Source organism: Cricetulus griseus, chromosome 10 (genome assembly GCF_003668045.3).
Source record: "Cricetulus griseus strain 17A/GY chromosome 10, alternate assembly CriGri-PICRH-1.0, whole genome shotgun sequence".
Taxonomy (NCBI): domain Eukaryota; kingdom Metazoa; phylum Chordata; class Mammalia; order Rodentia; family Cricetidae; genus Cricetulus; species Cricetulus griseus.
The window spans coordinates 15,465,330-15,485,983 of NC_048603.1; the positions used below are offsets into that span (position 1 = coordinate 15,465,330).

The 20,654-nt window shown below is 48.0% G+C and overlaps 1 protein-coding gene across 1 annotated transcript in view; it reads right to left on the reverse strand.

Moving 5' to 3' along the window:
• LOC100763509 (vacuolar protein sorting-associated protein 13B) overlaps positions 1 to 20,654 on the reverse strand; it is a 437,125-nt gene that overhangs the window by 5,813 nt on the left and 410,658 nt on the right. The window contains exons 55-59 of the mRNA XM_027431500.2: positions 18,190 to 18,308; positions 13,884 to 14,689; positions 9,051 to 9,227; positions 6,837 to 7,007; positions 1,683 to 1,859 (exon numbers count right to left, since the gene is read on the reverse strand). Of these exons, the coding sequence (XP_027287301.1) occupies positions 1,683 to 1,859; positions 6,837 to 7,007; positions 9,051 to 9,227; positions 13,884 to 14,689; positions 18,190 to 18,308 (1,450 nt within the window). The remainder of the gene's footprint in view (positions 1 to 1,682; positions 1,860 to 6,836; positions 7,008 to 9,050; positions 9,228 to 13,883; positions 14,690 to 18,189; positions 18,309 to 20,654) is intronic.

The window sequence follows — 20,654 nt, forward strand, 5'->3', positions numbered from 1 at the left end:
AGCAACAAAAATTTTATGGTTGGGGTCAGCACAACATGAGGAACTGTATTAAAGGGTCGCAGCGTTAGGGGGGTTGAGAACCATTGACGTAGGAAGCATAATGCTCCCGAGAGAATGGTCATCAGAGTATCTTACATGTCATTTAAAACTTGCTTTAAAAGTCGATGTTACTTGATTTTGCTGCTTCGTATACATTATCTGTTGTGACTGGCTTAAAAAAAAAAAAAAAAAAAAAAAAACACACACACACACACAACCAAAAGAATATATAGAGGCACATGGTTTGCCTAGATACAGCATTTAAATTTAAATGAGTTAATCCAGCTGTTAAACAAGGTTCTGTATACATTTATGAGTGCTCTTGGGCCTCTGGTTTATTACATGCTTTCCCTGGTGCCAGTATCCAGCGAGGGCACCCAGCAGCAGCCATGTAACCTTCAGAGAGAGTGCAGAACCAAAGATGGTACAGTGTGTGTGCTTTCTGAGGGCTTGTAAATGTTTATAAACGAGGCACAGTCATTAGACTAAGAGTTAGTGGTTTGTAAAACCTTCAGCATGGTAATAAAAGTTTTACAAGAGTGATGGAAACCAAGAAGGCCATGTGAAGCTCTGCTCCAAGATGCTCCGAGTAAGTCCCTAAGCCTGGGAAACGTAAGGGACAATGTTGTCTTAAGCCCAAGCAGCTTATGGAGACGGCTTTTACCCCACTCAGGTTGGGAGCAGAACGAACACTTTTTCTGAGTAAGTGAGGGGGAGTTCACCCTTTGCCACCTCTGGCTTGTAGCAGTTTGTACTGTCAGTTTCCCTGTGAGTGGACCTGCCATCCGCAGTGGAGAGAGAGGGGCGTAGAAGCATGGCTGTCAGTGTGGCCTCTCAAAGGATGCTTGGGATGTGTGCCCTGATGAGGCTGTCTTGTCAGAAGTGAAGCACAGGATGTCTGCAGTGAAATGTGCCCTGTCCTGCTGATTGTCTGGCCAGATGCAGACAGAGGATATGCTGTCTGGCAAGTGGGTGGCCCCTCCTGTGGTCTGAAATGTCAGCTAACTTGCCTGATGCACGGCCAAAAGGATGCTATCAAGTTTTAAGTAAAAAGGTAATTCTAGTCACGTGTTTGCTTCATGGCACTTTAACGAGCTCTGCCAAGAGGTGCTTTCTTCTACGCCACCCACTGTGCACACATACACAGACACACTGGTGATGGCCTGACACTCCGCCACAGCCCGGGTCTTCCAGTGTTTGCTTGGGAAAAGGGATTTTAGCTGCACACATGTGCCTTTGCTCTCAGCACTGGAAACTGCAGACGACTCGTCTCCTGCTCTCACAGTGAACAAGCACAGTGTCTTCCTGGCTTAAGACCTGACCCCCCCAGTTTATCACATGAAAAGTGATCACCTTTCCTCTGGTGTCATACTGTTGGACCCTTCTAACTGGTTACGTTTTATTCTGTTTAAAGTGTACTGTAAAAAAAAAAGGGGGGGGCATGAAACATTTGAAATTACTCATTGATGTTACTAACTGGCAGTTGTTATTCTGTAAATAAGCATTAGGATACAAGAAAGATAGCTACTTTTATTTTTCAACCCTTGCCCGTGTGAAAGGCTAGACTCACAGAACCTCAGTAGGAATGTGCATGAATTAATGAGTAAAATATCAGTTGGCCTGATTTTTTTTAATCTACTCACCATAGCCAGTCTGTGACACAAGCTCTGCTGCTCCCCCAATGGGTTTGGTGAATACCCCCATGATTCCTTTCCCCACGCCCGAGATGACACCCTTGGCCTTATGTCCTGCTGAAGCCTGGGTCTCAGATGTTTTCTGGAAGTTCTGCATTGGCTGATCAACTATACCAGCAATTGCACCTGAAATAACAAAAAGTTTCAAGTGAGGACAGAGGCTTAAAATCTTCAGAGTATGAAAACCTCAACCTGGAACTCACTTTAATCAAAGCAGAAAATGGATCCCTGTCCTCATTATAACATTTTTATTTGCCAATAATCTAAGTACATTGAGGGACATTTACACTAGGTGTTTTCTTCATCAAAACAATGCTCAGATTGGATTTGGTTCATAAGGATCTAGAAATTTGAGACTTCCAAGTGTTATCCGTAGTAGTACTTTCTTCATTTGTGGGACTGCCAGCCCACAAATAATGACATGGAGACTTAGTGGTTATAAAAGCTCGGCTGGAGCTTAGGCTTGTTCCTAACTAGTTCTTATAACATTTTAAAATCTGTGTCCTTTCACATGGCTTACCTCATCCACTCTGCTTCCTCTGTGTCTTCCCAGGGTTCTCTCTCTGCCCAGAAGTCCTGCCTAGCCATTGGCCGTTCAGTTTTTATGACACCAATCACAGCAATACATCTTCACACAGTGTACAAATACCCCACAACAGTTACCCATGTGCCTTTTTGAGAAACAACATATGTTGGGGAGAAAGCGTTGAGAGCCTGCATAGTCCAATAAACTTATGTGAAAGGTGATCAGTCCCTTTCTGTGCCCCCACTTTTGTGTGGGGTGGGGGGGAGAGGTGCCTGTGGAGGCCACAGGAAGGTGTTGGGTGTCTTCCTCTATTGCTCTCTGCCTGAGATGTTGGCCAGGCTGGTTGCCCAGGGAGAGCCCAGGGTCCATCTGCTTTGTTGCTGGGGTTATTGTTATATAGTTATGCCCGGTGCTTTACATCGGGGTTCCACAGCAACCACTCTTACTCATTGGCCTGTTTCTCTTAAAACAATTATTTTCTAATAATTCAGTATTATCACTGTTAATATTTACTTAATAAAAGTAACCGTTGACAGATTACTTCTGTTGAGTGCTTATGAACTCAGCATTGTACAAAGGCCTCCACCCATGTGAGGTCATTTAGTCATCATAACGCTGTGAGCAAGGCCAACAGACAGCGGTTAAGGGATCTCTTCCCAAGGAGGCTGGGCTTTTTGCTTATTACCCAGCTGATCAAACTGGTTTTTCTCTCCTTTTCTGTACTGAGAACTCCATCTGCCCTTTGAGTGACACCTCCACCTAATGGCTAGGATAAATAGTTGCAAATGTACCACAAATTGTTGCCAATGCTTTCCGTGAAAATGCCTTCTCATTACACCCACTGACCCTGGATTGGGGGTAGGTGTGATATTCCCCATCTACTCCATTGAGTGAGATCCACTGAAACCAAAGACTAGACTAGTTCCTTCAGGTCATATCCATGAGGACTGTTCTTCATGGGTTCCAGGCCTTTAGGTTTTAACAGGTATTTATTTAAATTGATGAACTGACCGACTAAGAATTTGCCAGAGGTGACAGCCTAGGGTAATGCTACCCTAGCCCAAGGAGATTACGGGCTGAGGGTAGACGGCAGCTTCCAGCTGGTCCAGGCTTTCTTGGAACAGAGCAGCACTCTTGTAGGCCCTAGGCAGTTACAGCATCAGATAGTCCTCTGCTCTGTAAGATGGACACACACACACCAGCAGCATGTGGGGGTGGGGACAGGGAGAGTGCAGTGAAGACTCAGGGCCAGGCAGGCTTCTAAGTCACTACACAGGCAAGGGTGGCTTTGACTTTCTGATCCTTACGCCTCCACCTAATGGCTAGGATAAATAGTTGCAAATGTACCACAAATTGTTGCCAGTGCTTTCTGTGAAAATGCCTTCTCATTACACCCACTGACCCTGGATTGGGGGTAGGTGTGATATTCCCCATTTCCCTTTCATGTGCCAGACCTAGTCTGGGGAAGGAATGTGCCCCTTACAGCTGATAATATCCACACGGGGTGCTCACTTGTCTCAAGAGTCAACAGGTACCTGGGTGAAACTCCCTTTGGATCTCATTCTCTCTTGTGCTTACTGAAGCAACTGCAGTGGCTTTGAGAGATACACTCCTGGGACAGCCAGAAAAGGGGGAACCCTGAACTCCAAGACCAAGTGTCAGATTCTGCCAGTTAGAGGAGTTGCCAGGTCACTTGCTTCAGTCCCGCCCCAGACCCTGCAGTGAGCGACAGCCACCTTCACACAGCTCACTGACCATTGGGTGGGTGCCGCTAACGATCCGGAGAACAGGCCAATGATCCCGATAACAGGCGGTTCAGAGACAAACAGCCATCTGATAGTCTGTAAAGCTGGCTGGAGGGAAGCAGCTCCTTGGGCTTTAGGAGGTTTGGGAGCCTCCTCATAGGTATAATTCAGCCAAGTCCCACAACGGCTAAGTTATTTACTGTCATACTCTCGACTGCTCTAAGGCTTAGGTAGTGGAAACTGATCTCGAGATTTGTCTGTTGGCAACAAGCCTGTGGAGTGGGTGGCCATATGGAGAGTATTGTAACGTGAAGTGAGTCTGGGAGGGGCACCTGTGGACTCAGTGCTGGGCCTGGGGAGCTGGGGAGCAGCCTGGGCAGACTTGGAGCTGTAGGGGGCCTGTCCTGAAGAAGCAAGGAACTACTGCCTGCTTGCTCCTTTCTCTCTCCTGCGGCTTGCTCCAGGCATGCACAAGGATGGTAGCTTTTCACACAGTGCAATTTTGTTGTTGACAGTGAGGGTACGGGCCTAAGCTAGGATACCATGCTGCAGGTCCAGCAGTTCCCAAATGTGGCTACAGACATTCCTGGACTTGCAAGTGCTTCACAGCACTCCAGTGTCCCAAAGGGGGCAAAAAAGGGGACACATTCGGGAGAAATGCACTTTCCCTACCCTGGAACTCTAAGTTCATTCTACTGTCCTGACTGGTTCTGAGCTGGGTGACACGGGGAGAAAGCCATGTCTTGCTGAGTAATCACTTAACATTTAACACCAAGGCTGTTAAGGTAACGTATGACGACTTGTGTCAAAGCACTGTGACAACCCTGAGATGCTCTGTGGATATCTCAGTAACTGAGTCCTCTCGTATACAGCTAGAATTGCAGTGACCACAGTGGGTTCCAACTTGAGCACAGCACTGAGCTACAATGTGGCCATTTTAAACACTTTCTGGGAATCAGTTTGAAATGGTGACATCGAGGCCTGTTTCTCTTCCTTCTGGCCCGTATCTGATATTCTGGGACCATGCCCTATTGGACAGCTTGTATATTCTGTGAGACAGACACACCCTTGGAAGAAAGGAAGTCACTTCAAGCTGGAGTCACTCACTGTGAACTCTGAGGAGTCCAAAATGTCTGCAGAGTCTGGATTGAAGCTCCTGGGGACCCATGCTGGCCAGTGCTGTGGCCCTGGTGGTAGGGGTGGGGTGGATGCCACTGTCATGCTTAGATGCCATTCGCAGCACAGCAGAGGACAGTGAAACACTGGGGATACAGCAGAGCTTTCTGCCCCAGGGTAAATTTGTGACAGAGGAAGCTGGCTGGTGGCAGACATGTCTTGTGGCTGTGAAGACTATATATGAATCGCAGGGCCAGAGGCGTCAAGACCAGGGTTGAGATGGCTTGGACATGTGAAGGAAGCATTCATGCCAAAGCAAAGGGCAACTGATTCTTCTCTTCAAACAGCCCAAAGTCTCCCAAGATAACCTTATTGTCATTCCCTCTGGACAGAGTGACTTCATCAGACCGGACTTCTCCAAGAACTTTCCTGTAGTTGCTCAAATGCCGCAAGTCAGGACAATATTTACAGTGGAATCTGTGTAGAACCTGACACTGATGTGTGTCTTCCCCGAATGTGCCCTGTGGCCCCTCATAACTGCATTATCAGCTCCAGTTTACAAACAAATCCAGGATTAAAGCAATTAAAAACTTGCCTAAGGCCACTAAGAAAGGACTTAGATAACCCAGCCTGGAGTCCAGGGCCCCCAAGGGACACAGTTCTATCCACAGTGTCATCCCACCCTCTACCCCCACCAAGAGTCACATGGCCTTTGGGTCGGGCTGCAGAACCAAACAAGGGTACTGCTGGTTTACCCAGCACTCATCACAGGTCCCTGGCTTCCCCCTTTCCACACGTTATCAAATGACAGCAGCCCATGCCACGGACTCTTACTGCTTACATAATTTCTAGTAATATAACCTGTGCGTGTAGCATTTACTGTTTCCTCCCACAGCCTCAGCCTGCTGTGCTGCTGGGCCAGAGGCTGAGTGGATCAGGCTGAAGGGAGGAGGCGGCCCTTCGGGCTCATCACCTCTGCCCTGTGCTCTGCACCTTGGTAGCTACCTAGATCTCCACACCCTGCACACCCCCTCAGGTTCGTGGCAGGCAGGGTGCCAATCGGTCCAGTTTTAAATTCCTTTGCAAGCAAATAAACAAAAAACACCCTTGAAAATCCCACCCTGCAAATTTCTAGTGCTGAGGCCTCCTTTTTATAGGTTTTTCCAAAGCAACTTATTTTCAAACACTTGATAGTTTGAAATACCCACAGCAGTCTTCACATCTAACTAGAACACCTGGCTGCTTGACAAACAATAATTGCTTTGAGATGGGCTGATCTGAAATAAGTAGATCGAAGGGGAGGCTGGCTCCTCGCTACAGTTTACAGTATGTAGTGCACATGGCTCAAGTGCTGCCGAGACAAAAGCAGGCAGCCGTGGTTATGGGGAGTGAAGGCTTTGGCGAGGCTGCTGGCGACTCACTCCTGGGCAGTTATCCTTTGCTTTGGAGCCTGCACACCACGCCCATGGTTAGACAGGGAAGGGAGAGTGCAGGCATGCTGCAGGGTGGTCTCTTCCCTGGGCAGTGCTTACACAGCCGTTAAGGAGCATACCTCTGTGAATGGGTCCTGTCCCTATGCTCCACGGATGCCCTCTCTAATCTCAGCTCTGCCTATGAAAGGTCATGCCCTTCACGACCAGTCCCACGGAGGAGGCACTGTGGCCATTCCTGGGAGAGCCTGCAGAGCCGAGTGCAGACGGACAGGTGTGCCCTTACCGAGCAGGCTGATGCCCAGCCTGGACAGGCCTTGTCGCAGTCCCTCGCCCAGGCTCTCGGGGAGCTGTCGCCGCCACTCCTCTTGCCGGTTGTAGTGCTCCTCATCCAGCGAGAGCCGGTCCATATTTCGGGCCAGGCTGGTGGCCAAGTTGGTGATGGACGTCAAGGTACCTGAGGGTACAAGAGCATGGGTTGGTTCCTTGTCACAGACACGGTGGACATGAGGTGTTAGCCCTGGAGGTTTGGAGGGTGGGATGAGGAAAGCACAACCCAGCAGCACCCCTGGTCTCCCTGGTATGCCGGGTGGGGAGTGACACTCTGTTCTTCCAGAGCGTGGGAGTGCCAGAACTCTCCAGTAGGAGTTTTACACCCTTCTGGTCATTTGCTGAGACTTGGAGAAATACTTCTGATGCCCTCCATAGGGTCCAGTTTTAAAAGGTTAAAATTTACCAACTCTGGTGAGTGTGTGTGTGTCTGTGTATGTGTGGTGAGTGTGTGTATGTGTGTGGTGAGGGTGTGTGTGAGTGTGTGGTGTCTGTGTATGTGTGGTGAGTGTGTGTGTGTGTGGTGAGGGTATGTGTGAGTGTGTGTTAGTGAGTACTGAGCCTTGGCCTTGCTTTTGCTAGGTAAGCATTCTACTACTGACCACATCCCTAGCTTACCTGTTTTTCTGAGCTCATTTTATAGGCAAAGGTTATGTTGCTTGGTTTTAGATGGACTACCAAGACATGTTCCTGCTTTAGGTCTAAAATTACTGTCTTTTTATGAATTCAGTCTTCTCCCTCTCTCCTCTCTTCTCTTATGCAAGCCAGACTGGCTTTGAACTTGGGACCTCCTCAGCAAGGGTGACCATGCTTGCCCATGAATTAAACTTAGCATTTGGCTTCCGAGGATACAACTATTTACTGCAGAAAATTTATGTAGTTTTGGTAATCAAGATGCTGACTGATGGAAAAGGCAACAAAGGGACCAGAGCAAGGATTCTATTTTGTTTTCCTGAGGCAGACTTCAGCCACATGCTCCTAAGTCCTACCCCTCCAACAAGTGCATACGTATCTATTTCAGTCAGCAAAACCGGAAGGAAGACACCAATGGAGAAGAAATGGCACGTGCCATTTCTGCAGCTACCATCTACCTATGGTCTGAATGCACACACACACACACACACACACACACACACACACACCCTTCAGATCTTGCTAAGATAGGAGAACAAGAGTAAAAACCAGCCGGGATGCTAAATTTACCACTGAGGGTCAATTTAGCAGGTGTTTGTTGTCATATTGTAAAGAGGAACAAGAGAACCTCAGAGATTTCATGGCAGAAGCGAGGAGTCCCCCAGGCACACAGCTGTGAGTCTACTGGGATCTGGGGCTTGGGGGAGGCTCCCTTTCATTGTCCATGGAATTTGTTTTTATTGCTTTTGCTGTTCTCTTTCCAACCCCCCACCCATAGCCCCCATCCTCTCCATGGATCATGGGTTCTCATATTTCAAGCTTAAGTCTTCTTTTGAGGCCTTCTAGAGACTTCCGCAACCTGCTCACTCATAACAGAGTTATGATATTGTCTACAGTAAAATGCCTTTTATGGGCAAGGAGGCCTTTGCCCTGTTTTCTCTGCCTCCTGCTGAGAAGCAAAGGGGACTCAGATGGCCCTTGTTAGTTCCCCAGTCACTGCCAACCTGACCAAAGTATCAGGCAAACACTGGATGAGATGAAAACGTTCTCCTGGGGGGAAGCGGTTTAGCCTCCGTGCATAGTGACCTGCCTGGACCACAAGGTGGCACTGTGTCTGCAGGGAGCTGGGGCAGAGCTGGGGCTGGCCTAGGAACCTGCTTCCCCATCGCAATGTATCCATGTCCTTGAGAGTTATGGCAACTGTATCCACATTTTAAAGACACGATAAGGCAACTGGAGTAGGGTTCCCTGATGCTTAGTGGAAATCATGGGCACCTTCAATCTTTCTACATTCATTGCATGGAGTAACAGTTGAGCCGGCCCATGTTTTCCCGATGAGAGGTTTAAAACCCTCAAGTTTCTGGGACATTTTCACACAATGCAGGAGAGCAGTGACTTGTTTAAAACCCAAAGCAGCCTCATACACGAGCTTTACTGCAAGCCCAGCATTACACAGCAAGCGAACAGCCTTGGAAGCTGCAGGCTGGAGGCTGGGTAAATGAGGCAGGGACTGGCAAGGCCCTGTGTCCGCAGCTACCTTTGGAAATGTGCTTCACGAATGACGTGGTCCCTCTGGAGACTCCACTCACGAAGGCCCCCGGGCCTCTCGTCAGCCCCTCGTAGGGAAGCCTGAAGAAGTCGGAGATCCCATTTCCAATGCTTCTCACTAGGCTGGCGGGGCTGCCGAGGATTTCCAGAGACCCCACCACCCAGCCTGCAATACACAAAGGGAAGGGGTTGCTGAGACCTTGAGTTCAGCGCCTTCAATGTTTGTGAGAAGTGGCCTCTTTTCCCTGAAATTCCCTTTCACACGAGAACGAACGGAGGGTGTCATAAGCTTTTCTGGAGCAAAACATGGGAAATAACTCATTCTCCGTGAATTCATAAATGGTGAACTTTCATACTTTGTAAATCACACTGATCCTCTGGCAGCCTTGCAAATGGCTTTAATATGACTTCTGTGTCTAAGACTCCTGCACTCCTGTAAAGGGTACCATGTGTGGAGAACACCCCCAGCTCAGGCAGGCGCTCTGGGCTGCAGGTGCTCACGGGCTGGGGGGTTCCAGCCTGCCAGGGCAGCAGCGGCGGCAGGAGCAGGAGCTGCCTGGTGGGGAGAAACCAGATGCAAAATAGGGTGTTGCAAAAGGCATGCAAACTTTTGCCAAGGATGGAGGAGTTATTTTTAATCTTTCCCAATCCCATCAAGCTGAGTGCTTCTCTGAGTGTGGAGCTGGAGAGAACAAATGTCCTCCCTTCAACCCCGGCTTCGCTTGTGTAAACACCAGTGACAGGGACATACTGATTAGGTTAGAGAGAGGGAAGTGTTCCCCACCAGCGTCCCAGGAGGGTGGCTCCGGGTTTGGTTTCCTCTTTAAACTCAGGCTTGCCAGGAGCTGGCCTGTTCAGTGGCCTGCACAGCCTTCTGCCTCGTGGGAATGAGGCTGCAGTTCGGCCCACAGCAGCTGCCTTCCCCGTTCTGGGGGCGGGGGTGGGGGGGCTGTAATACACAAAGGGAAGGCCTCCAGGGTCAGGTGGGGAGGAAGCTGAAAAAGCAACTTCCTCCAGGGATCTCCAGGCACCAGACCGACACTGTGGCCTTTTTATCGGGAAACCTGTGAGGACAGGAACCCATGTGGGCGCTGTTCCCGCCTTCAGCTTCAAGTCTCGGTGACAGAGATCCACCGTTAAGTCCCCAGGCCACTATCAAGGTAGAGAGAGAAGGATGCCCGTAAATTTTGGGCCCTTCTCTCTGGAACATTAGAATGACAAGATGGGTTTCGGTCACAGTGGGGAGTGTGGGGGCAAGGCATTGCTCACGGAGAAGGCAAACGGTGCACGTGTGCCCCGACCCCTGAGCGGGGCTCACAACGGTGCGGATATGGGAGGCAGATGCCAATCCCTCTTGGAGTTGTGGGGTTGTATCTCCACTGGCCAAGAAGCAGGGGACACTACAGCTAAGACTGTGTCACTAAGTCACAATCTCTGGCTGATCAGACATTAGGTTAGTTTAGTTTACTTGATCCAGCCTACCCCCTGCCCCCCCCCCCAAAAAAAAGTAGGGTCATGTTGAATACGTTATTCCAAACAAACAAACAAACAAAAAAAAAAACCCACAGATTTTCCTTAGTCTAGAATCATCATAAGGTTCCTCCTGAGGGCTGGCTTAGAAACATCGGTTTCCCTTGACTTGTGTGTCAAGCACAGGGCTCTATGACCGCTGCTTCAGATTTGGAAGGCTGGGAACACAGAGGGGTATGGCCCAGCCTTGTCTCTTAGCTCCCACCCAGCTTCTGGGATTCCTTTCCTATTCTTCGTAGCCAGATGAAGGGTGATGCTGACATTTCCTCTACTATGGGTCAGTGAAGCCTGAAGTTACACCAGGCAGCCGTCTATGGAGTGAGATGAGGCTTAGTGGTATCTGTGCTGCAGGAAAGGCAGAGGATCCCAGGATACACTTTGTTGGTTTCCCCAAAGCAAACGGAAGTGGTCCCCCAGCATTCACCGGGCTCAGGATCCCTGCATGCACCGAAGTCCAAAGATGTCCAGGCCCTGATGTACAGACTGTGTGCTCACTGAACCTCTCCAGGCCACCAGTTTGTGGAAACCACCTCTGGATTGTGTAATACTGAGTACAATGCAAAAGCTGCATCAAATGTTTTTGTGCAGAATTAAAAAAAAAAAAAAAAGGTTTATTGCATTCACTTATTTGTGTGGGTGTGCAAAGGCCACGGTACACTTGTGGAGGCCAGAAGACAACTTTTTAGAGTCACTTCTCTCCTTCCTCCTTTACCCACCAGGTTGGCTGCCGGCCATCTTGCTGGCCTCTTGATTCTGCAAGTTGAAGAGAATAACGTCAGGAACCAAAGTTTAGTTCACACGTGGTTCTTCCAGTGTTTTCAGGCTACAGTTGGTTGAACTCGAGAGCGCAGAGGGCTGGCTGTGTATCTTTGGCTTAGCTGTTTGGAAATGTTGCTGATAGCCTGAGTCTGTCACGCTGATAGTATGAGAGTGACAGCTACAGGTACGCAAGGGCCTTGGGAAATTCTCGGGCCGCAGGCCTCCCTCTGAGCAGGGTTACTCATTTCTACTTAGCAGTCATTTATTTTTAAAGCCTCTTCAAATGACTTCACAAACTTCCCTGGAAATGAGGTCAGGGTGTTTTCAACTATCCCAGCCCAGGAACCTTCTTGAGTGTGGTGGGTGAACGCCAACTCGTGAGATGGATGCATCCTGCTTCCTCCCCGCCTCTCTGCAAGAATGCCAGTCTGTTGTCCTTAGACCTGTCATCCTTCTATCTCCCACTCCTCCAAAGAATGTTTTCTTCAGGTAATATTCAGAGTGACCACAGGGTTCTACCGACAATGCTTCCAACAGCTCTGAAAAGTCTGGCTTTGGTATTAGAATCTTTTTCCTGCCATGCACGAGACTGAGATGACCACAGGTTTTTAAAGTGAATTAGAAAAAAGCCCAAGAGAATTTTAACAGGAGACCCCACCCCCAGTAAATCAAGGCAGTCATCTCAGCACTGTGGTGATATCTTTCTTGCACAAATAAACCTGTCTGAGAGATCAGAGAGAAGGAGCTTGCACACCTCTCCTCCTAAGCGTCTCAGCAAAGAGAGCCATTTCCTGTTTCTCCCTGCTTATACCCAGCTACCTCACTTCCTGTCTGTCTGTACAGACCTCCAGACCTCTATGGTTAGCTAGTAGCAAGCTCCATTCTCTGACCCCCAGACAGGCTTTACTTGTGCAAGAGAGAAATCGCCACACAGCACAAAGGCTCCAGAGGCCGTGGCTACTTGGGCACAGGTGGGGTGTGTCCTGCAGCTTGTATTCCTGGCCTGGTGTCAGCTGTGACGGCAGGAACCCTTCCTCCTCCTTTGCCCTTGGATTGGAGCTACCACAAAGCCAATCTCCCAGAAGGCTAAGCGTCTGGGGCAGTTTGCAGATACACACATCTATTCACCTTGGAGTATTAAGGGTTACTTTTAAATGGCTTCTCAGAAAGGGGGAGCTGTTTTCTTCATTGTAATAGGTCAGGAAGGCTCTGGGCCAGCAGCTGCCGTTTTCTTCTACAGTGAAGTCAGGACAGCCATCTTCTCTCACTGTGCATTTCATTTCACGCGCGCAGTGTGATTGCTGGCCTGGCATCAATGGTGATGCAGACATAAGCACAAGGCCCCAGAGACAGCAGTTCTTCCCCTCGGCACTCAGGAAGTCAGTCTTCAGGTTCTTCACAGGAGACGACTTAACAAAGCCAAGTGTGGACGCTGCTCCTACATGAATGCTGGAGACCACGAGACCAGGCTACCAACCTGGACCCGTCGCAGGGTCACTCATTGAGACAGAAGCATGTGCTCTGGAGACCATGGCTGTCAGGCGCTGGGACCACAGGAAGCCAGCCCACTTCTCATCTTTAGCACACAGGGCTCCCTGTGGAAAGTTCTGTACTCACATCACAGCCCCCCCCCCAGGCTCTTCCAGCCCCACCTCTCCCCTTGGCCCCTAAGGCATCCCACAGCTTTCAGTGGGCCACCTGCCTGCCACCGAGCAGAGGGTGGAAGGACAAGAAATGGCCATTCTTCCTCCCTGGATGAGTCCGTGGAGGACAGAGCCGCCAGCAGCCTTCTCTGTGCGGTCTGGACAGGCAGTATCTGCTGGGGATGCCCAGGGCTCCTCGTACATCACAGATGCTTTGAACAGTAATGAAGAAAACTGTCCAGCTAGAACTGGGCATCTTTTAGGCCAGGAGCCGAGGGCCTGGGCTGACCTTCCTGGCTGCATTAGTATGCTGACACAGAGTCTTATGCCTGCAAGGTACCAAAAACTTGCTGGCTAAATTTAACTAATCTGTATGTTATGTAACAGCTGAAATATTACAGCTACAAGGGCTTGAGAAGTGCCAAGCAAGATGCCAGATTTGATATACACCAGCTGATCTCAGGATCTTAAGTCCACTTTACAGATGAAGATGCAGACCCAGAGAGGCGTGACAGTCGTCACCCAAGCCTTTCACCAGGACCCAGGGAGGCGTGACAGTCGTCACCCAAGCCTTTCACCAGGACCCAGGGAGGTGTGACAGTCATCACCCAAGCCTTTCACCAGGACCCAGGGAGGCGTGACAGTCATTACCCAAGCCTTTCACCAGGACCCAGGGTGTGTGACACTCGTCACCCAAGCCTTTCACCAGGACCCAGGGTGTGTGACACTCGTCACCCAAACCTTGCCCCGCCAGAGTCAGCTGTGTGTAGCCTGCAAGCATGGCCCCTCCCTGCTTTCTCCTGTGCGGTCTCACTGCCCTCCACCCCCAGGTCCCGAGTGCCGTTTCTGTCCAGGTGCTGGCCCGCCACACCCTCCACGTGACTCCTCACCTGCTCTGAAAAGAGCCCCGGCAGCATAGTGCATGGCCAGTGCGTGCACCAGCTGCCTGGCCGTCGTGAACACCGGTCCTCTTTCAAACACAGAGAAGGAGAGCGGGGTGTGGTCGGACGCGATGTACAGCTTGAGAGAGGCGTGGATGCTGACGAGCAGGCTCACGGGCTGGATGACCAGCCTCCGCAGCTTCACCGGGTTCACCAGGGCCCTCGCGTGCTGTCTCACCTGCACGGGCAGCACCTGCCTCCCTGTGCAGGGCCGTGCAGGGTGGCCAGCCAGCCTGCTGTGAGGAAGGTAGGTGTCGAACAGAGTTTTGACGTAGTATACAAAGGTGTCCTCCACGTAGAGCCGTGCTGGTTTCAGTTCAAAAGAGAACTCGCTGACATCAAAGAGGCAGTCGGTCCCCTCAGAGCCCGTGAGGCAGAGCTTGATGAAGCAGCTCCCCTTGTATTCCTCCAGGTCCTTGCCGGACATCAGGAGACTCTGCACTCTGGAGAACGGCACGGGTTCTGGTCTCTCCCCCTGGCACACCAACACAGCAAAGTGGAAGTTGGACTTGTTGTGGAGCTGGTTGTCCAGCTGCAGGTCCCCAACGTAGACCTCCACACTGAGAAGCTGGAGGAGGGCGGCGGGGGGCTCCTCCCCGGGGAGGACACCAGGCGCAGGACATACGTGGAGAAAGATGTTGTCCGCCGTGAGCCTTAGGAGCTCCGACGAGGTCTTGTGGTGTGTGAGGTCGTCAGACACGGCCAGGCTCAAGCGGGTGAGGAACAGCTTAAAAGTAACCGTTTTCTCGGGGGCTCTAGAGGAAGGGCAAAGCTCGTTAGTGTCTCTGGCTTCTTCTTTATGGACAGTGCCTCACTGCGTACCCCATGATGGTACAGTGTAGATGCTCATAAAAGCAAGTAAGAACTCAACTTTCAGTGCGTGTCTGGACAGAGCCAGCTATGCTTGAAGATTATTGGGAAACATTCCCACTGGGACTATTACACGCTCTTGTCATGTTTTTGTGTGTGTTTTCTCTTATCAACACCAGATTCCTTTTTTCTTTCTTTTTTTTTTTTTTAACTCCAAATTCCTCATTTCTGTGTACCAATTCTCTGTTATGGTAATCATGGCAGAAAGAAAAATAAACAACACTCCTTATGTTAAAGAAGATGAGCTGAGCAAGAGCAAAGCTCAGCGTGTACCTGTGACCACTGTGTGCAAGTGTGTGTGGTCCTCCCTGTCCCCACTTCTACAGCTGAGGAGACCCTGACCAGATCCACGCCCTCTTTAGGGCCTTGCCACGCCCCCTCCCCCCCCCCCACATACACCAAGTGCCACAAAGTGCAATACTGTCTGCCAGTGCACGGCCATGAGCAAACAACACCCTGCTACAAACTGACTCCTCTACCTCTTCCATTTCTGTAATCCTCCTTAGTAAGAACTAATCTCTTCACACATAGCGCCTCTCATTTGTCCCTTTCTGTTCTTTGGAGCTCGCTGCAAGCAAGCCTGTGCTAGCTCCCACGACTGACAGAGCCACCCTGTAGCAAGGTCACTAGCACTAAAGCAAAAGCAGACTTTCATCTCTGCACCGTCTGTCGCTGTTAGGAGCCCCTCTCCCAGGAAAATTTAAGGTTATTTTTGTTAGCGCATACTCTATATATGTTTCTACTCTTGTTTAAGATATTTTTGTATATTGATACAAATTTAAGGTTATTCTGTTATACTATGTATGTTTCTACTCTTGTATAAGGTATTGTATCTATGCAGCTCATTTAAAAAAATGTGATGTATAATTAAGACAGATAGATTAGTAGTTAGCTATCTAACAATCAAATATTCTAAGTCCAGTCATCTAATCACTCAAGTTTGTGGCCATGTTAGGTATGTTTTCAAGGTCAAACAGATATATTTTAGATAGGTAGATCATCTTCCAACACTTCAGAGAGCTACAGAATGTAGGATTTAAGATGTCTTAATAAGATAAGAATTTTCATGGCAGTGAGACACATCTGCTCCTGGCAGCACCAATTTACTTCAAAAAAGGATGATGGACATCAAAGAACCTTGATATGGAGTTTGCTTTTGTTGTGGCAAAGTTAGCCACTGTCCAATTAGACAAGCAGGACACAAAGGAAAGTGACTGCTGAACTTTGCCAAGACAAGGTGGGACAGTCCTTAAAAATTCCTGCTTCACAGAAAAGTCTGTCAGATATTCTAGGCCTGCAGGCTGAAGATGGGTGCCCAGTGTTTCAGAGGAAGCCTGGGTGACTGTCCAGGCAGTCAGTTGCTTCTGTTATTCTACAGTTTTTGGAAGTTGTTTGTTCTGAACTTTCTGTTTACGAAGATAATATTATATCCTTCTAGGGACTCTGATTGAATTGGAGACTAGATAGTTATAAGTACAGTTTTCCTTGTTACCAAGCTCAGAAAAGAAACTCACAAAACAGGTGGTAAAAATATATACCACCTCTTTTATGTTGAGAGACATAAAAGCTCAAATTGTTTACCTAAGAATATGTTTTGAGGTCTAAATAGATAGTTTTGGGTTGGTCATACAAATTAGGATAAAAAATAAGTTAGGTAGAAAACGTTGGCCTCACCAATGTATTTCTTACTTGTTAATTATTCTTATTGTGTATAGTTTCACTATGTCAGAGTTAAAAGGTTTCCTATTTTAGGCAAAATGGGAAAATGCTGTGGGACATTTGCACACTGTGTGAAGAAGGTATATTGCTGTGTTGGTGTAATAAAAAGCTGAGCGACCACTAGCGAGGCAGGAGGCATAAGGGGGTCTTCTGGGCAGAGACAGAAAAGGGGAAAAGGAATCGAGCTGCACGAGAGAAACGCGAGGAGACACGGAGAAAGCGGGATGGACCTTACTCGAGGGACGGAGCGTAGGTTAGTAGAAATGGGTTCGTTTAAGTTATAAGAGATAGTTAAAAACAAGCCCAAGCTAAGGCCAAGCTTTCATAATTAATGTGTCTCCATGTTGTTTTTTTGTGAGCTGGCAGCCCAAAGGAAAATCTGTCTACAAAGAAATTATTAAATAAGCACTCAAAAACCCACATCTATTACTAATCTTGAATTTTTCTTTCTCTTCCAGTTTTGCCTACAAAATACTGGTGTCTGTTTACACAGACGGAACATATTGGTGTGTATTTACATAGGCGGAACATATATTCAGCATCATGATAGGCTTGCTTTACATCAGAGCGTATGCTTCTCCTGGTCCACTGCAAACACTAATACTTATATCCTGCGATTTCTGATACATTTGATAAGCACTGGTATCCTCAATATTATGTCACTATAACCAGCAATGAAATAAACATCTCTGTGTATGTCCTTGCGTACTGTTTTCATTATTTTCTGAACTCAAACTCTTTGCAGTGGAATTTCTACACCGGTGGTTCTCAAGCTTCCTAATGCTGGGACCCGTTAATCCAGTCTCATGCTGTGCTGACCCCAACCGTAAGTCTCACTGCTACTTCATGACTGTAATTTTACTACTGCTATGAATCATAATGTAAATATCTGGTACGTAGAATATCTGACAAGCGACCCCCGTGAAAGGGTCATTTGACGCCCAGGTTGAGAACCACTGTTCTGAACAAAGGGGTTTTTAATACGTGGAAAGTGTGTTTAAGAAAATTGTACCAATTATATGTCTACAACAACTAACTGTATATGATGAAACATTACTGTTAATTTGATAGGCACTATCTTATTTACATTTCCTCTTCCTGTAATTTTCTGTTCATGTGCTTCATCCCCGTTTTTGTTTTGGGAGAAGGGGACATCTTTACATTATTTCTATTACATTATATGACTATTTTAAGTTAAGAATATTAATTATTTGCATGTTTTATGTTTTTATTTCTTTATTGTGGTGAATGTTCGTGTGCTTGTGGGTGTGGGTTAGAGGATAATTTGCACGAATTGGTTCTCTCTTTCTACCATGTGAGTTGTGGGGATGGAACTCAGGTCATTAGACTTGGTGACACACACTTCTTCTACCCCGGAGCCATCTTGCTATAATCCCCTCTACACCTTATTTTTTTGAGACAGGGTCTCTCATTGAACCTGGAGCTTGCCTTCTGGGCTTGTCTGTCTCCAGTCTTCTGGCACTGTATTTACAGTCCCATCTACATATGCTGGAGGAATAATTAACAACTAGATCTTTATTTGTGGATTACATGATAATTAACCCAAAACGTCAGTTTGTGTGTGGGGACAACAAGAGTGGCAACCAGTAGGTTCACAACATTACGGAAGACAGACGCTGCATTACTGCTAGGACGACAGACCCACCTGTGGATGCCGGTTAAAATGGGCCCTGCCTTTCCCTCTGGGGCTACGGTGATGATGACCGTGCCACACTGATGGGCAATGTCCACGTACACGTATCCGAAGCCGGTGAGGAACACAACCTGCCAAAAGAATGTTCCAAATCAGATTAAGAAGAAATAGGAGCAGTGCTGAAATGGCTGACTTCAGGTTTTCAAGCTCTGGTTCAACACTGCAAATGCTCTCTAACCATGTGCACCGCTTAGTCAGTTGCCTTGAAAAAAAAAAAAAATCAAATCCAGATTTTTCAATATCCAGCCTGTAAGGTTCATAGGAAGAAATGATGGATGATGGAGCACGAGTGTCTTCATTCTCTGCTTTCTGGAATTGGCACTAACCCCATGCGGGCTGGAGGCCAGCCTTGGGAACGGCTTTATATGTGCATATGAATCACTGTGGGAAAAACTTACAGCTCAGGGCTCCAAATGCGATGTGCAAACCTTTTGAGGCACCTGCGTGTTGACTTACCATTACGGGGACTCCCCCACGGAACACAAAAACTATCTTCATAGCTAGCAGGAAGACCCCCAATGTCCCTCACATGACCAGAAACTTCAGGTAAGTTAATTTGCTTAGTACCAAGATCAGTTGTCCAACCATGAGAAAGTGGACTAAAAGCTAATAAAAATAAGAGCCTCTCCTAGCTCAGCAGCCAGGTGCCAGGCCAGCAGAACAGGGGCCTTTTGGATTAAATACCTATGATGCCTGAATGGATAAATATTTGAAAGCAGACCAGAGCTGTGTGAAAAACAACTCCAAGAACATCATGTTCACAGCTAAGACTACCTGAGGGCAGAGGCGAGAACCTCCTTGTGCTGGACTGTTGAGTCTTGCGATCTGCAGTGTTGCATAGGTCCAAGCCAGCAAGTAAAAGAACAAAGACTGAGCATCCCTGGACGAAGAAGCAGAGCTAGGTGTTTGCCTGGCAAGGGGAGACTGCAGCTAATGCTGCACTCAAAGGCACACAGACCGCGGGAAGGGGCTATGGACTCACACTTGGAAGCAATGCCAAGGATACCGAGCCTCTTTCTTTATCAGGGCACCTGGGTGTCATTGCGAGCCTCCTCTTCCTCCCCATTGTGACCGACCAGCTGTGACCAGGGCTGCTGCCGCCTGGCTACTGCTGTAGTCTTGGCCCTCACCTGTACTCACCTTGGCTCCTGGGTTCTGTGTGCCTACCACACCCCCAACCCCTCTATGCTCTTTTCAAAACCTGGACATCTTTAACACAGTTTAAGGGAAGCCTTATTCTACGAGGTCATTATTTTTCTATTCCCCTCCTCAGTTCCATGCTCTAAAAGCCGTTACACATATTTCTGCTTGATCGCTAAGTTTCCCATTTGTGTATCTGATCTCCTGATCTGACTCATCACTGGACTCTCACCTGGAAAGTGAGAAAAAGTCAGTTTGCTGTGTTTGCATTCTACACAGCTAAGTCGCCCTGATTGTTTCCCAAAAATATTTCAAAGGACTTTGTGTCTTCAATTTGCTCCAACATAAGAATTGGAGCAACATAAGAATTGTTGTTCCAACATAAGAAGTGATTTGATATTCATAAAAATTAAAATGTCTCATCTTACAAATCTAAAACTAAATGAATTCTTAGAGAATTACTCCCACTTACGAAAGCCACTTCTCAGGGGGCCAGGTGGCCCAGCAGGTAGAGGTGCTCGCTGTGAAGCCCAAGGAAGGAACTGAGTTTGACCCCTGGGACCCACGTGATGGAAGGAGACCCTCTATTACTGCAAGCTGCCTTCTCTCATTGGCCCCAGCTCCCATGTGTACATACATACACTAAATAAGTAAATTTAATTCAAAGAAAACTCAAGGCATCCTTTGTATGAGAAAGCCTTTCTCCTATTGGAAACCACTCTTTGTGTGATGCTTTTCTCCCAGGCTGACAGCCCAGTGTTGTTGGAGTTTTTCCAGCCTGGTCCTGCAGACTCCTCTAAGCCCCAAATAAACACACAAAGACTTAATGTTAATTATAAAACTGTTGGCTGATGGTTAGGGCTTCTTACTGGCTAGCTCTGTCTTAATTATTAACCCATTTCTATACATCTATGTATTTCCACATGGTCTTGGCTTACTGGAGAATGTCTGGACCTGTTGGCGACTACATGGTGTCTTCTTTTCAGCGGCTCTCTGCCTACAAGGAGAATTCCTAGAATTCTCCTTGTCTCCTAGCCCCGCCTGTCTTCCTGCCCCTACTGGCTATTGACCAAACAGTGTTTTATTCAGCAACCACTAAAACAAACACATACACAGAAGGACGTCCCCCGTCCCCCGGGAGTTAATAATGTGACATAAGCCTGTACAGCTCTCTGCTTTGTCAGGGATGATCTTATCCATGACTTGACCCTTGAGATCCAGGTTTTTAGCACGATGAAAAAACAAACAAACAAACAAACAAACCCCCCCCAAAAAAA